The 17,468-nt window shown below is 32.0% G+C and overlaps 1 protein-coding gene across 2 annotated transcripts; it reads left to right on the top strand.

The window, feature by feature from the left end:
- The first annotated feature begins 6,302 nt into the window (after nt 1–6,302).
- Nucleotides 6,303–17,468, top strand: LOC111703052 (endoglucanase E1). 2 transcript variants are annotated; one of them, XM_023474904.1, is made up of 8 exons: nt 6,303–6,485; nt 7,695–7,961; nt 8,164–8,307; nt 8,944–9,177; nt 9,911–9,990; nt 12,319–12,407; nt 15,821–15,924; nt 17,382–17,468. In XM_023474904.1, exons 1-8 carry the CDS (start codon nt 6,346–6,348, stop codon nt 17,443–17,445), a joined length of 1,122 nt encoding a protein of 373 aa, XP_023330672.1. In that variant the 5' UTR covers nt 6,303–6,345; the 3' UTR covers nt 17,446–17,468. The 2 variants fall into 2 exon arrangements, with proteins under 2 accessions (XP_023330672.1, XP_023330673.1); XM_023474905.1 differs by lacking the exons at nt 15,821–15,924; nt 17,382–17,468 and adding an exon at nt 15,024–15,092.

The following is a 17,468-nucleotide window of genomic DNA, read 5'->3' as shown; positions in this document are numbered from 1 at the left end:
TGCCCGTGGAATTTCAAATATTTCCAAAAACTTCTATGTTCAAGGGTTTCCTCAAAAACTTTGAGTCAATTAGTTCCACCCGTTTGAACAGCCATAACGAAATCCTTAGTTTATTTTTAAACAATAATTTGTATATGTTAATAATCTTATTGGAATTGAGCCTTTGCCATTAAATTTTCCAATCCCTATATCTTTACAACCAAAGGTCTTAGACCTTAATTATTTCAAATTATGAATTATGAATTTGAAATATCAAAGGTCTACACCAACTGGTTGTAAAGATATATGGATAAAAAATTTTTAGTTTGTAGCAAAGACTCCTTTTAACGTTAATCCATGACAGTACATAATTGCGTGTACCATCATTGGCTAAATTAATCAATAGCAAATGCAGTGCACTGTGATAATAAGGTCTCATGCTCTCCAGCAAAAATCGATAAGAATTTTGCAAATTAATTATTTAAAACAAAAACTAACAACAATTGCTATAAAGTGCTGAAATGTACATGTACAGGAAAGCACAAGTGAGTTTGAGCGGTGAAATCTAAGTCCAAGGCATTGCGACACTTCAAAGTCGACCCTGTCTTAAAAATTGATAAGACTGTTCCATCCGTGGAGAAGTAAGAGCTGAGACGAACCTTTGTCTCTGGGCAACAGATAACTGATGGGTTGCAGAACCTTGTGATTGATTTATCAAAGTAGATCGAGATCTATGTGAGTGGTTATTCATATTATTACTCCGGCCGCTTACCTGAACTTTACCGTTTATTAGAATTTTAGCTATTTTCCGACTTACTCAATGTAGAATCTCAAACTCAGACTAAGAACATTCCTGTGGTGCTCCCGAGTTCCCCCAAACAAAATTTGAGGCAAATCGGTCATGGGGTTCCTGAATTATGATCGGACATACATACAAACAGAGATTACTACTTTATATATATAGATGTGTGGTACTTAAACATATCATGCGGTATTTAGAGGAGCTTCACATGAACATCGTGCATGATATACAGTGTGTCCATCTAAACGTAGAACAATTTTGCGAATTTTCTTATTACAATTTTGCGAATTTTCTGTGATTCTTTGACCTTTAAAAAATTTTAAATTTTGATAGAAATAATATATATACACGTTTTTGCTTTTCTGAACTTTTGATTTTGAGAGAAAAAAAGGTTCACGGATTTTTTTTGGGCCATTGGAGTACCAAAATTTTTTTTCAAATTTTCAAAAAATGCAGGAGAGTTGCACAAAAAAGTTCAATTTGCACCAGGCGCCGCAAATGACACTTTTTTTTTGACTTACCCTGTATAAATCTTTATTTTAAAACTAAAGGTATCATAAACATTTTCTAAATTTGAATTTTCATGGCTTTAACTTTTGAAACATCCTGGCTGTGCTTTAGACTACATGTCTAGGTACCAGATGGAAGTCAAGGTAATTACTGTCACTCAAACATAAATCTTTTTTCTGAAGCATTTGAAATGTACAAAATGTTTTATTGTTCAGAAAAATAAAACTTATTTATAGCTAATATTATATTCGATATTCATTCTTCGATATTTTTCAGCAGATATTATTTTAAATCTTTAATAAAAACCTTTCATTGAAAATTTAATATTCATATTCATATTCATATTCATATTCATATTCATATTCATGAGATCTTTTGTGTTTTGAATCTCGAGATCAAACATGGATTCCTATGATTCCTATGCAAACCTGCAGATTTATTTAATTCCTTTTCTAATCCCGATATAACCTTGTTGACTTTAAAAGTCACTATAGTAAAATAAAGAGATCTAAAAATGGATATTTCCAACATTTATTTAAAAACGAAAGTTTTGAAATATTTGCATTTAAGGCGGAGTTAAAATTGGTTGATTTAGAAATTAACAAAGGAATTAATGATGAATATTTGTGGGTACTTCATGGGAGTGATGTAGAGCTTTATGTTGGTGGAGCAGATCAACAGGAACTGGAACAACAGGGCTTATCCAACCTGCTAGGCAGAGATCGTGGCTTTATCATGCTGGATTTGAGCGATTATGTTGTTTCTGGAAGTGGAGTGCATGATAAACTGGGAACCCTCGGGTAAGCCTGTCTGCTGCTAGTTGAGTATCTGCGTCATCATCATAAAGGAGTCAAGAGGCTCCCTGTGTCGGAGCTGTTACTAGCTCAACTCTCCTAACCTGACTGAGCTGGGGTGTGTAGAGGGTGAGGCGGGGAAAGAAGGAGCGAGGGTTACATGTGTGTGCTTCATGGCGGAAATGGATCGTGTGTATACACACATCTTGAGAAAAGGCTACGGCATTTGAGTCGGAAAAATCGTCTTCCTTATATTTCGAATTTGTGTTAACAAACCTGTCCTTCAGGGCCAACTTTGATTGAGAGATACACCGTTAATCCTCCAATTCAAAAGAGTCCACATTTGATATCGAGATCAAATGTTCAAGATTAGCAATATCCATACATTAGATCCGATCTTTGGTTTCTTTCTTAATATTAGATATTCTATAAACCTGTTGTGTAACACTAGTATAAAGCGAATCCCGCTGAATTTAAGATTTGTAAATTCCCGACCATTCCCCGCCATTTTGAAAACAGGTATTTTACAATTATTCCGCTCTAGGCAATATAGTTTCTTTAAAATATAACTTTAAGAGTTTACATAGTACAGCGCACCAATATTCTTAACTTGAAAAAGTTTTTTTTGCTACTAACTCTTTTGAAATTTAAATATCATCTATATTTAAAACTTAAAGGAAGTTTAAAAAACTTGAGCTAGACAACCTAGGGCTACAACAGGTAGACAACCTAGGGGGGCTACAACAGCTAGACAACCTAGGACTACAAAAAAAGAATAAGTAAGTCGGTAAGGTAAAACCATAAAGGGCAAGACTAAAAATTGATGACTAAGTTTTATATTTGTCTTATTTGTCTATATTTCAGTAAAGAATTAGTGAATATATTCAGATATTCCTGTGCAGCGAATATCTGTGCAGTCCAGTATAAAAAAAATGCTTGTCTGTTTGTTTTTAGTTTTTTTCTGTTCCAAAATAACACCAATACGGCACAAACTATTGGACCTATAATTGTTGACCCCTCACATTATAGCCCTATAGGGATGATTTAACGCCGGTTGATTTAATAAATTTTATTTATCTTAAATTCATAAAAAAATTTTCTGTATTTAAAGCTATTTTTGTTCAATTTTGAAGAAGAATGCTTGCCAACGAAGCAAAAATGATCGCTTGAACGCGAGGCGCCTGAAGCAAAAATGATCGTTTGAACGCGAGGCGCCTGAAGCGCTCTAGCAGCTTAGTATTCTAGTTCTAGTAATTAGTTAAGAATAAATGGGGTTTCTGAAGTGCAATAGATTTCTCGTTTATAATTTCTAAAATACAGGATTACCCTCAAAGGATGAGATTGTAAAGACGACCCAAAACTATATAAATACGACAATTTTAAGTTTAGTTTTCAATTCAGTACTTTGATGGTTTACAAAATGATAAACAAATTACGTATAGTCGTCTCTGAAGTCTCATCCTTTATGGGCAACCCTGTAGGGCAAATAAACCTCTTGGACCTAATTTAAAAATCGATGAACTCTCCCTTAGCTCTCTCAAACTTAGATTAAAACTAAGTTTGCAAAAAAAATCTGCAACTAAAGTGATAAAAATAGTTTAAAACTAGAATGTATACAGCTTTTATATCATACAGTAAAGGTAAAGAAAAACATCTAAACCAATTTATATAAAAAATCTTTTAAAAATCATTACAAACCTAAAATAACAAGTAGAGGCGTCAAGAAAGTTAGAATTTGTTATTGAAAATTTAATGTTTTCTAAAATTAAAGTCTGAATATAGAGTTTATCAAACTGTAGATTAATACTACACACTTGCCTGTACTGTACAAGGGTAAAAAACAACCTTATATATATCCCTGGGTTTGGATTTCTACAATTTAGAAAGAACAAAGTACAAATATGAAAGTACATAATTACTATCTTAATATCAGGGGGGATGATAGTTCTCTACCTGTGTGCTCAGTTAGCTGTACTGTACAGTGTACACTTACAACTGTTTACTAATATTGATATACTATAGGTTAGGCCAGAATCAACTTATAATAAACAAATATGCTGTACGCTCTCGGTATAGTTGATGGCCTACAAAATTAGTAAAGGATTAGCGTACATCATCACTATATACACTATACCTCGTTGCTTAAGATAGTTTGCTCAAATATTATCATAATTCTTTTAACAACTCTGTAACCTTTTTTACTCTTTGTTTTCTAGGTATTCCTGCCCTCAGAGTATTGTAGCTTTAATTTCTTGATTGAAAACACATTTCCTAACTAGCTGTTCCTAATTATTCCTAATTTATATTATCTATTTTAGGATTAGGTCGCATTTTGACAAAAAAAATCTAAGAATACTATTTAGACGAGAGGACGTTGATTAACTAACGCAAACTAACGCTTTTTGAAAAAAATCAAGTTATTTTGGCGACAAAATTCTAGTCTTTGTTCCTTGTGTGCTTTCTAAAGAAACAAAATTTAAAAAAATCATTGTTAGTGGTTTTTAGTGAAATGAATGAAAGGTAAAAACTGTTTATATATATTTATCATCATAAGCTTGGGTTAAAATATGTTTTTATGAAAGTAGCAAACTCCTTGCTTTAAACTTCTTGACAAATTCCCTCTTTGCATTTTCAATTTTCATTCATGTTTGATGCATTCTGGAGAATCTAGCTAACACGGATCCATTTCCTTAGATTTTCTTTCATTTTCTTTCTCTTTATATATTTCTATTCCTTTTTTTCTTTTCTTCCATTCCTATTCATTTCTCTTCCATCCTTATTCATTTCTCTTCCATCCTTATTCATTTCTCTTCCATTCTTAATCATTTCTCTTCCATTCTTATTCATTTCTTTTCCATTATTATTAATTTTTCTTCCATTCTTATTTCTTTTTCTTAAATTCTTATTGATTTCTCATCCATTCTTATTCATTTCTCTTCTATTCTTAATCATTTCTCTTCCATCCTTATTCATTTTTTCTTCCATTTTTATTCATTTCTCTTCCATTCTTATTCATTTCTTTTCCATTATTATTAATTTTTCTTCCATTCTTATTCATTTCTTTTCCATTCTTATTTATTTCTCTTTCATCCTTATTCATTTCTCTTCCATTCTTAATCATTTCTCTTCCATCCTTATTCATTGCTCTTCCATTCTTAATCATTTCTCTTCCATCCTTATTTATTTCTCTTCCATTCTTATTCATTTCTTTTCCATTATTATTAATTTGTCTTCCATTCTCATTCATTTCTCTTCCATTCTTATTTATTTCTCTTTCATCCTTATTCATTTCTCTTCCATCCTTATTCATTTCTCTTCCATTCTTATTCATTTTTCTTCCATTCTTATTTATTTCTCTTCCATTATTATTCATTTCTCTTCCATTCTTCTTCATTTCTCTTCCATTCTCATACATTTTTCTTCCATCCGTATTCATTTCTCTTCCATTCTTCTTCATTTCTCTTCCATTCTTATTCATTTCTCTTCCATCCTTATTCATTTCTCTTCCATTCTTTTCATTTCTCTTCCATTCGTATTTATTTCTCTTCCATTCTTATTAATTTCTCTTCCATTCTTATTCATTTCTCTTCCATTCTTAATCATTTCTCTGCCATCCTTATTCATTTCTCTTCCATTCTTATTGATTTCTCTTCCATTCTTATTCATTTCTTTACCATTCTTCTTAATTTTTCTTCCATTCTTATTAATTTTTCTTCAATTCTTATTAATTTCTCTTCCATACTTAATCATTTCTCTTCCATCCTTATTCATTTCTCTTTCATTCTTGTTCATTTCTCTTCCATCCTTATTTATTTATTTTCCATTCTTATTAATTTTTCTTCAATTCTTATTCATTTCTCTTCCATTCTTATTCATTTTTCTTCCATTCTTATTAATTTTTCTTCAATTCTTATTGATTTCTCTTCCATCATTCTTCATTTCTCTTCCATTCTTAATCATTATCCTCAATTCTTATTGATTTCTCTTCCATTCTCATTTCATCTTCTTTTTCATTTGTGTTTTCTCCTGTTATTTCTCTCTTATCCTGTATCCTGTATCCTGTATCCTGTATCCTGTATCCTGTATCCTGTATCCTGTATCCTGTATCCTGTATCCTGTATCCTGTATTCTGCGTTTGCTTAGTTTATATAAATTGTTCATGCGAAACTTTTTGTTTATTTACCAAAGATAAGATTTAAAAATAAGAAAATTAAGATTGTATTTAAACATCAACAATAGTTGGAAGAAGAAGGTTGAATCATGGAACTGTTTATCCTGGTTGCAGGTGCAGTAGTCCTCACTGATGCTATCAAGTTCCCCCTGGAAGCTGGAGAAGATGGAGATAGAATGGTGATCCAAGATTCTAATGGTGACAGAGTTAAGCTGGCTTGTGTAAACTGGTTGGTTTTCAATAATTAAAAAATTTTGAGAAAAAGTCGTTAGCTCGACTCATATCTTTATAATGTGAGATGTAAGAATTTAACAGTTGAGAAGTAAGATTCTAATAATGTTTATTTTGTGTATGGTGGATTCAAATTAAGGGCAGGGGCAGATATAATTAAATTTAAGGAATTGTTGTCATTATTTTCAATAACCCTTTATTTAGAGAGTGGCATTACAAACTCACGACGCATATCCATTGCATTTTTTTAGAATGAACAAAAAAGCGTTTCAGAGTTTAAGAGTTTAGGTTTAAAATGACTGTAAACATAATTCTAAGTGACCCTCTATGCAAAATGGGTAATGTCTGATTCACAACAGTACCCTTGAAAGCTTTGTCTGATTAAGTATGGGTTAGTTATTAAATGTTTTTAATTTTGAAAACTGATTATTTTTAATTGTAATCTACAAAATTGATTTAATTGATTAAACACGTTTTTGAAAAATCACAATATCCTCAACATTATTGATCAGATCAAGGCTTCAAGGGTACCGTTGTGAATCGAGCATTGTCATCTTTGCTTAAATATTCACTTCAAATTACGCTTACAGTCCTTTAAAGGGTGCCATTTTGAACTGTTGCTGTCACTATTAAATCAAAACTGCGATATAATAACCTTGTGACGTCATCTTGTAGAATTTTAAGTATCTTACAAACTAATATTGTTTGGGAGGGGGTCAAAGAGAATAGAATATATATTATAGGGGAATTTACTAGAAAAAGTGTAAAACGGCCATTTTGTTGTACTGTTTCCATACTGTAGGTGTACTTCACATATTTATACTATATAACCTTTTGGGCCCTGGAATATCATTTAATAGAAAATCTAAAACTAATGTTAAAAGAAAACCAAATAAAATGTTTTTATTCACCTAATTCATTATAAAGTTTATTCATACCGAGAGATTCTCTAAATTCCTCTCTAATATATATTCATTCTATTCTCTTTGGAGAGGGTGCTGGGACGCCATGAGCCCCTCAAAATGTTCTCCAACCCTCTTGAGACCATTTCTATAATATCTATTCTAACGTTTAGGGGTAGCACCATGGGTCATTTTAAATACTTATCTACGAATACTGAGGCTTGGAGACCAATTTGCGGGGCTAATGGCGGCCCTGCACCACTTCCCTCATATTGTACAGTATTGAAATTGTTGTCGCCGGTTAGGTACGGAGCACATATGGAGAACTTGGTAGTTAATGGCCTGGATGTTCAAACCATGGATTTTATCTCAACTAAGATTAAAGAACTTGGCTTTAACTGCGTCCGCCTGCCGTTTGCCCTGGATACGTTCTACAAATCACGTGTTATTTCTGACTCTCTGCTGACAGCTAACCCTGCTCTTCACGGGAAAACTGCAATGGAGATCTTTGATAAAACTGTTGAATCCCTCTCTAATCAAGGACTGATGGTGATTCTGAACAACCACATCAGGTCTGTCAGAGGCGTATACAGGGAGTGGGGGCTATGGGGGCTTAGTACCTTGGATGAGTTAACTTTATGATTTTTATCATCATCAAATAAACCATAATGTCATCTTTCTATTCCACAGTTTTCTGGTTCTCACTGTATATACCAAATGTCGTTGTTTATGACTATAAACTGCTAACAAATCAAATTAGAATCTTATACTAAGCACTGCAAAATGGTGTTGTGATGAGAACGATGGAGAAGGACTGTGGTTTACAAATGAATATTCTGAGGAAGATTTTGAAGATTGCCTTCTTGAGTTTACAGAGAGATACAAACACATAAATCTTGTTGTAGGAATGGACCTTAGGTATAGTTTTTCTCAGCTCTTGGTTCAGATTTAAAAAATGAGTGTTTTACAAATTCCAAAAGATCTGAATTTTAGATCTGAAGTATTTACGAAATTTATTGTTGAAATTGATTAAAATATAACTTTTATTTAAGAAATCTAAACAAAGGGATTTGCCACAAACTTAAATTTTTCTAAGCCATTTATTTTTCCAACCGGATTGTGAAGCCTTTGATATTTTAAACATAGACTATCTGATCTAACAGTGTAGGAAAGATAAAGGAGTTAGAAAATCAGAGTTTGTGGCAAAAGCTTGATTCCTTTCAAGTCTGTATTGAGGATTAGATGCCTTATTAGAAATGATTGTACCCAAACACAGAATATCAATATGGAAGATAATTCCGTTTTTCTATCTTGAAAAGAAATAAATTCTGTCAATTTCCTTCCATGTCTTCGCTGCATGCCACTGAAAACCCGCAATATTACCTATTTTGAGAAAGACAAACCGGACTAAATCTACCATTGTTGCCCAGACATCGGTTTAAAGGGTACAATTAAATAGGTCATGTAGCTTTTAAATGAAGGATTTCTTGAAATAACGTAGACAGTCCCTTTAAGTGAGGGATTACTTGAATTAACGCAGACAGTCCCTTTAAGGAATGAGCTCCGAAAATCCCACGGAGTACCAGCTGCCTGGGGTTCAGGAGAGTACAATGACTGGGCGGCTGAAGCAGAGAGAATTGGTAATAAAATCCTTGAGATCAATCCAGACCTTCTCATCTTCGTGGAGGGGGTCTCCTATGCTCTAGACCTGACCGGAGCTAGGTCCAAACACGTGGAGCTCACCAATCCTAAGAAGTTGGTTTACTCCGGACACGTTTATGCATTCAGGTATTTTTAGGATATTAGGTTTTCCTTCAATATTATTGTTTTATTTCTGTTAAACTAGCTACTCGACTCAAACTTTACTTTAATGGTGAAATCCGTTTTTTGTTTATGCCAAACCAAACCCCACGATAATCTTTTTTTTTAGTTTGACACAAAAAAAAACTTTCTTTAGATGGTATTTATAACATCTAGTGAAAGGTACTTAGTATTTTGGTTCAGGTTAGGTTAGGCACACAAATAAGGGCTATCAACCCTACCTCAAACTCATATATCTTTGCAGCCTTATGCCCTAGACCTGTCTAAACTTTAATGTAAATCTTAATTAAATGCCAAAGCTTGAAATATCAAAGGTTGAGATAAATAGATTACAAGATTCGATTTTCAGGAGAGTAATCAGATCCGATAATGAAACTTTAATGCATGTGAAATACAGGGTTACCCAAAGATGATGAGACTGTTCTGTTAGACGACCTAAAACTCAAATTTCCAGAAGTCTTTTGTTTGAATATAATCTTTGATTAGCTTGGTAAATGATATGTCAAGAAACATATTTACAGTTGCAGATTTTCGTAAATATCATCTTAAGTCTCTGAAGTCACATCTTTTCTGGGTGAACCTGTATTACATAAAAAGTGCATCTAAAATTTAAGTTCTTAAAAATTGCAGAATTATGTAGAATTAAAGTTGTCATTTTTTTAAATCGACATGATAATTATTATTCATAATATTTTTTCAGCTATATATTGTCCGATGTACATTCTTATGAGGATTTAATGAAGAAAATGCATTCAATGCAATCCTTTGTTGCAGATCAAGGTAAAAAGTAAAATGGGGTTGTGCCGGGTCTAAACGCCCTCAACTTATTCTCAAACTTTAAATGGGTGAGAAGTCTGTGTTGCTTGAGTGAACTCGGACACTGAATCGGAGTGCCTAGTGGCGCTGCGGGATGAACCGAACGCAAGGTTAAATATATGCTTTTTGCTTAAAAAAATGCGAGGGTTTGATAAAATTGAATTCATCTCTTGAATATAAAATGAAAACTTTAGAGGAAAAACAAGGTTGCAAAATCGTACTGGTAATTTCTTACGTTGAGATTAGATTGAGGGAAATTTTTATAATAATTAAAATCTAAAATTAAAATAAAAACTAAATTTTATCTTTAATATCCTCCATATGATACTATAACGAAAATACATGCCTAATAGTATCCATGCTCTGAGATAAAAGAGTTTCCACACAAAGATGAAAATTGACCCAAATAAACAGGAATTGTGTCATTTTTGCTTTTTATCTGAAATTCTCGTTTATTTTGTTACTAAGTGTTTGACACAGAACCGCAATCAATAATTGACTCAAGTGCTATTAGGTATATTCTAGATTTGGTCAGGACTTTTCCAGTATTTTCCGGTTTACACAGATGCGAAGGAGAAGGCACTGAAATAACATGACAAAATAAATAAATGATTTAAGAAAAAAATTTTTTTTAACTAATAAAATTTAAAAAAAAAATAACTATATCTGTATAAAAATATTTCTCTTTTTTTGATATAATTCAATTCTTTTTAATTTCCTGATTTCCTGATTTCCTGATTTCCTGATTTCCTGATTTAAAATAGGAAATTATAATTTTAAAATAAAACCGTGGAAAATTCCCATTTTAAAATTGTTCTGAATTTAAGATACAGAGATTTTATTTCTTTCCCAGAAGAGATTAAGCGGAGAAAATAGCTCAATTACAGATCAAGGGTTCCAGGGAAATAAAATGCATAAATTATATAAATAATTAGTTATAAGATAATAATAACTTTGACTCAAAATAATAAAAAAGTTGTTTTGTAACGATGATTGTATCGTCAAAGGAGCCAAAATCAACTTTGGAAGTGTATTGGAGACGTACTTTCAACTGACCCTCCATTTAAAGGGAGTGGACGCGAAATATTAAAGGGGGGTATAGGCTTACGGCGAAAAATAATCGCTTTTGATCGCTACTAATCTTACTTCTGTCTGTTACAATGAGAGAATTGTTAAAAACTAATTATACTGAAGAACGTAGCGTCCATACAAATTCAGAAAGTTGCAATATAAGACTCATATTGTAAAACCATCAATTTAATTTAAAACAAATAATTCAGATATTACAACCTATAGTGATTGATTATTTTTCGACGCATTCATATATATTTGATATTTCATAATATTTTTATTCGTTTTATATACAATGCACTTAAAAATATCTCTGCTCTCGATGCTTTGAATGATTACATGTGGCACAGACACCTAGCAGAAAAAAGTTGTTTCAAGTGCATCGTATATGGAATAAATAACAAACATAATGAAATATTAACTATATACAAATGCGTCGAAAATAATCGATGACTTTAAGTTGTAATATTTGAATGGTTTGTTTAAAATTAAATTGATTATTTTACGATACGAGTATAGTATATCGCAACTTTCTGAATTTGTATGGACGCTACGTTCTTCACTATAAGTAGTTTTTAATAATTTACTTATTATAGACACAACAGATAGAAGTAAGATTAGTAGCGATCACCATCGGATATTTTTTGACGTAAGCCTATACCCCCTGTTCTTTTTTCGCGAACACTCCCTTTAAAGTGTGGTAATTTTGATTCACAACATAACCCTAGCTTTAAACCTCTATTTGATCAAGAAAGAATAATTTTTGGATTTAAGACAGAAAAACGACCATAGTGTCCTCATGCTTACTGAGATATAGACAACTCTGAAATCATCAAATATTTAGACAGCTTCAACTTTAAAGTTTTATTGCTCTGAAATAAGCATTTTAAAAATCCAACGCGCTTGTTTTTAGTTTACGCTTAAAACAAGTAATTGGAAAAATACTATTAGATTTTTGTTTGAGAGCGTGGACATGTTGGTTCGCAATGGTTCTCTTAATATTGTCTGTATGTGTACTGTACAGCTTGTATGTGTACTGTATGTGTACTGTATGTGTACTGTATGTGTACTGTACAGCTTGTACTGTACAGCTTGCTCTATCTGCTTGAAAGTAGGCCCTGGACTTGAAATTTAACCAATGCGGAGTTTACTTGTGAGTGCCGCGTAGACTAAAGACGAGCTATAGTTTCTGAAAGATAAAACTAATGAATTGATAAAAAGGACATGATTACTCTGCTCCGTACTGGATGGGAGAATTTGGTACAGGAGATAATGGAGATAAATGGCAGTACATAATCCAGTTCTTAAAGGTAAACACTGTTTATTACACGTACATTATCCAGTTCTTAAAGGTAAAAAGTACAGTACATTATCCAGTTCTTAAAGGTAAACAGTGCAGTACATTATCCAGTTTTTTAAGGTAAACAGTGCAGTACATTATCCAGTTTTTAAGGTAAACAGTGCAGTACATTATTCGGTTTTTAAAGGTAAACAGTGCAGTACATTATCCAGTTCTTAAAGGTAAAAAGTACAGTACATTATCCAGTTCTGAAAGTTAAATAGTGCAGTACATAATCCAGTTTTTAAGGCAAACAGTGCAGTACATTATTCGGTTCTTAAAGGTAAACAGTGCAGTACATTATCCAGTTCTTAAAAGTAAAAAGTACAGTACATAATCCAGTTCTTAAAGGTAAACAGTGCAGTACATTATCCAGTTTTTTAAGGTAAACAGTGCAGTAAATTATCCAGTTTTTAAAGTAAACAGTGCAGAACATTATCCAGTTCTTAAAGGTAAACAGTGCAGTACATTATCCAGTTTTTTAAGGTAAACAGTGCAGTAAATTATCCAGTTTTTAAAGTAAACAGTGCAGAACATTATCCAGTTCTTAAAGGTAAACAGTGCAGTACATAATCCAGTTCCTAAAGGTAAACAGTGCAGTACATTATTCAGTTCTTGAATGTAAACACTACCTAGAGTACATTCGTTTTTAATTATAAAAAGGTGCCACTGTGAATCTTCTCATGCACTCTTTTTATGAAAGGTCCCTTTAAATTCTTAACTGACCTCGACACAAAAATTCTTTTTAATTTGGAAATAATGGGTTTAACTTTGTCTGTTATGTAAAACAAATTTATCTCATGAGAAACATAAATCTTAAATTAGATTTAAAATTAATTGAATTTATATGTGTATGAATTTATGTGTAGAAACCCTTATATAACTAAAACTAGTTATAAAAATAGTTATAAAAGTAAAAGTAAAGAAATAAATTAAATTACAAAAAATTAAATATATATGGAAACTCTACACAGTAAACACAGTACACACAGCACTTTAAGAAACTTTATAAAGGAACTGAAAACTGGAAACAAGCTCGAATAGAATTCACAGTTTAAGATATAAAAGTTTTGTAAACAAGTAAACAAGTAAACAATCAGGTTGCAAAGGTATATAAGTTTGAGGCAAGTAATCATGGTTCCTATGATATTTATCAAGTTCTGTAAATTCAATAAATACGTCTTATTCGATTCTTGATAGAAGTGGGACAGAACATTGGTTTATAAACTTAGTTTTCTGGGTTAAATTCTTAATTTTAATCAGACTAGTTCAAGTGCCCGGGGTTGCCCGCGGAATTTTTTAAAAATTCGAATAAAAAATCGAATTTTGAAATTAAAAATTTTATTTTTTTTAGCCTTTTGTTTCCCTCGGGGAACTCCAGGGTTCCCTTAAAAAATTTCAGCTCTTTAAATCAATCCGGTTGGCGGTTGGCCAGCTATAGCTGACATATGAATATATATTCATACATACAACATAAATACATACAAATATATACTGATGAGTCCTAATAGGACGAAACACTGTGTCTATGGATACAAATATATATATATATGAGCGAAGAGCTTCATTATATAGATTACTGGATTGAAATTTCCTGAACAAATCCGGTAAAACAGAAGATCTTGGTGAAGGGGAGATCGAGATGTTTCTGGAAGTTTCCAGATTCGGTATTCGATGCTATGATGTTAGCTATAGAATAGAAATCTCAAGGAGATATCGGAGGAGAGAGGGAACACAAATTTTGCTTTCTAGAACTTTTATTTTTAATGTTTGTTATTGTTTACATAAAAATTAGTATTGATCCTAAGCTGTCCTGATTCGTCATAACAAAATGTAAACAACCCCCCCCCCCTCTCTGTAAAGTACTACTACTCTCATTCAAGCTTTATTAGATGTATTTTCTGGGACAACAAGGACGTATTAGATCTACTCAGAAACTGGTTTATAGTTAATAAACAACAATTAGAAACAAGTCCGATCTTCCACCCTTCTCAAAAAAATTCCGACATTTTTAAATAATATATTAGATTGTTTTGATAAAACTTTTCTTGCTCTTGAAGTAAAGTCCATACTGAATGCGTAATGTATACTGCAGGTTGGGATGCACTGGGATGCACGTTGTTTAAAATATCAAAGATTATATATATTACTGAACAATAGTAACATCATATAACATCCGATTGTGAAGTATGCATTCCTGAAGTGTTTAGTGCACATGTATATTGTACAAGGATAGTTCATGTACACGATCGGTAGTTAAGTGAGTTTGTACGAATTTATGTAAGAAAGTCAAAGGAAAAAAAAGTTACTGGGAAAAAAACCTGGAACTATAAACTTTAAAAAGTCCCAGTTTTCTGAAGTCCTAGGACAAAATGTCACCAGAAATAAAGTCATGGTTTAAAATTCCTGGGACTTTTTTCCTAAAATGGTAGGACTTTATTTCCATGGATACTTTTTATTTCAAGGACTATTTTAAAAATTTAAAAAATTAAAATTTAGAACTTTTTATTTCCGAAAACTTTTTTCAAAGAAATTTTTTGGCGGTTACCTATGAACATAGAAGAATCACAACGAATAGCGTTCACAGGAGAATGACCATGACTGGGCCTACTGTACAGTACTGTACATGGAGCATAGCTAATCATGTACACAGGAGAATGAACATGACTGGGCGTAGTGAAGTATACAGTACTGTACATGGAGTATAAATAATCATGTACACAGGAGAATAACTATGAGTTGGTGTACTTCACCCAAAACTTCAGACCTGGTATCATTATGAAAACCAGTTTTGGAACACGAGTTTCACAACTGGGGCTAGACAGATATGTCGATTTCAATATTTTTGCTATGAAATATCATTTTATTAAGTTTCTTCAAATTCTCCATTTTTTCGAATCTCTTCACTAAAAAATGTTATGAACCCCAAAAAGGTAATTCGAGAGTTTCGTTCAACGATATACTCTTTTAAATTTCGGGCTGTGTAGTATACACTCCCGTACACGGAATATAAATAATCATGTACACTGGAGAATGACCATGACTTGGTGAACTGGAGTATACAGTACCGTACACGGAGTATTAATAATCATGTACAATGGAGAATGACCATGACTGGGCGTACTGGAGTATAAAGTACTGTATAGGGAGGATAAAAAATCATGTACAATGGAGAATGACCATGACTGGGCGTACTGGAGTATAAAGTACTGTATAGGGAGGATAAAAAATCACTTACTCTGGAGAATGACCATGACTGGGTGTACTGGAGTATACAGCACTGAACAGGGAGTATAAAAAATCATGTACAGAGGAGAATGACCATGACTTGGTTTACTGGAGTATACAGTACTGTACAGGGAGTATAACAAATCATGTACACAGGAGAATGACCATGATTGGGCGTACTGGAGTATAGATGGATATAAGTATCCAGGAGGGGACGAGGAGTCCTATGGTATTCTTGAACGAGATTATTCAACTATTAGGTAAAAAAAAAGTTTCAAAGAGAATGTTTTTGATTTTAAAAGGGGTTTATATAGTGCAACCCAAAATCTATTTGATTTAATTACTTTTTTTTCTTTATTACTCTTGAAATTAAAAGAACACAATCCCTTTAAAATTTAAAAATAACTTATACATCCTTTAGAATATTCCAAAGTTTTTCTTTAATGAATCCCACTTTTAATCATCGTCTCTACGTTGTTTAGTTTGTTGGAAAACAATATTCCTAAATCTATGATTTTGGAAAAAATACTGTTAATTGAAATCCTTCTATTTCTCGTTCCGGATAATCTGTAACAGTAAAGATAATTAAAGGGAGGGACTGGCAATGTATGATCATTGAACTGAGAATGTAGTATTGTGGAGAATTAATTTAGGATTCATTTGAGACATATTTAACGTTTTAATGATGTATAATTACTGAGTTTGAGCGCAAAGTCGACGTTCAAAATCATCCATTCGGGTTGGTACGTTGTGAGAATCGATTTATTTCAATTGATAAATTACAACGACAAAAATGTTTTAAAAAATTCTACAGTAAACTACTTAGATGTTTAGGAACATATTTCTCAATTGAAGTTTTCTCAATAAATCAATGTTATCATCAATTATTTCTTTTTTAGAATTATATTGAATTATATTGAATTATATTGAATTATATTGAATTATATTGAATTATATTGAATTATATTGAATTATATTGAATTATATTGAATTTCTTATTCTTTTTTAATTTATTTGCAGATTTCTTCAAATTCTTCAAATGTTGTTCCAGAAAATGTTTGTGAACAATGAGATATTACAGAAACCAAAAACTGAATAAGATTATTTTCGATGATAAAAGTTAATTTTTATTTTCTCAACCTGTTTCTAAACAACTGTCGAATTTTTACTACATTTTTCGTGGTCGTTATTGAATATATTTTTGAACACTGATTATCAAAATCATCTCTGAAAAATGAACAATCAATGAGGATTTAAATATTGAATTTGCTCTCTTGATGAACAAATATGCACCGCAAACACGTCTCATGGGTCTTAAATGAGTCTTAAAAAATGTCTCCGCTATACTACATTCTTAGTTCAACTACCATACATTGCCGATCCCGCTATACTACATTCTTAGTTCAACTACCATACATTGCCGATCCCGCTATACTACATTCTTAGTTCAACTACCATTCATTGCCGATCACTCCATTAAGTGAGAAATTAGTATTTAAACCCCTTTTTCAAAGAAACAGACATTTTGTAAGAACGAAACTGGAAAAGAAAATCTAAATCAATTTTATTTTTATTTAAATAACTTAAGCTTTTAAAATTCAATTGGAATCACAGAAATGTGTTGGAAAATATTTAATTATTGCTCTATCGAAAAATCTCAACTGGGGGGAAAAACATAAAAATAATTTGTCCAATTATTTTCTATTTTTTATTTTAGGCATAACTGGAAGCTTGAGCAACTTCAAAGCATCATGGAACCAACAAAAATTCTTGAAAATTAATCTAATTGATATCTTTTATAATT

This window comes from Eurytemora carolleeae, unplaced genomic scaffold (genome assembly GCF_000591075.1).
Source record: "Eurytemora carolleeae unplaced genomic scaffold, Eaff_2.0 scaffold505, whole genome shotgun sequence".
Classification (NCBI taxonomy): domain Eukaryota; kingdom Metazoa; phylum Arthropoda; class Copepoda; order Calanoida; family Temoridae; genus Eurytemora; species Eurytemora carolleeae.
This window is presented reverse-complemented; position numbering and strand designations above follow the sequence as displayed.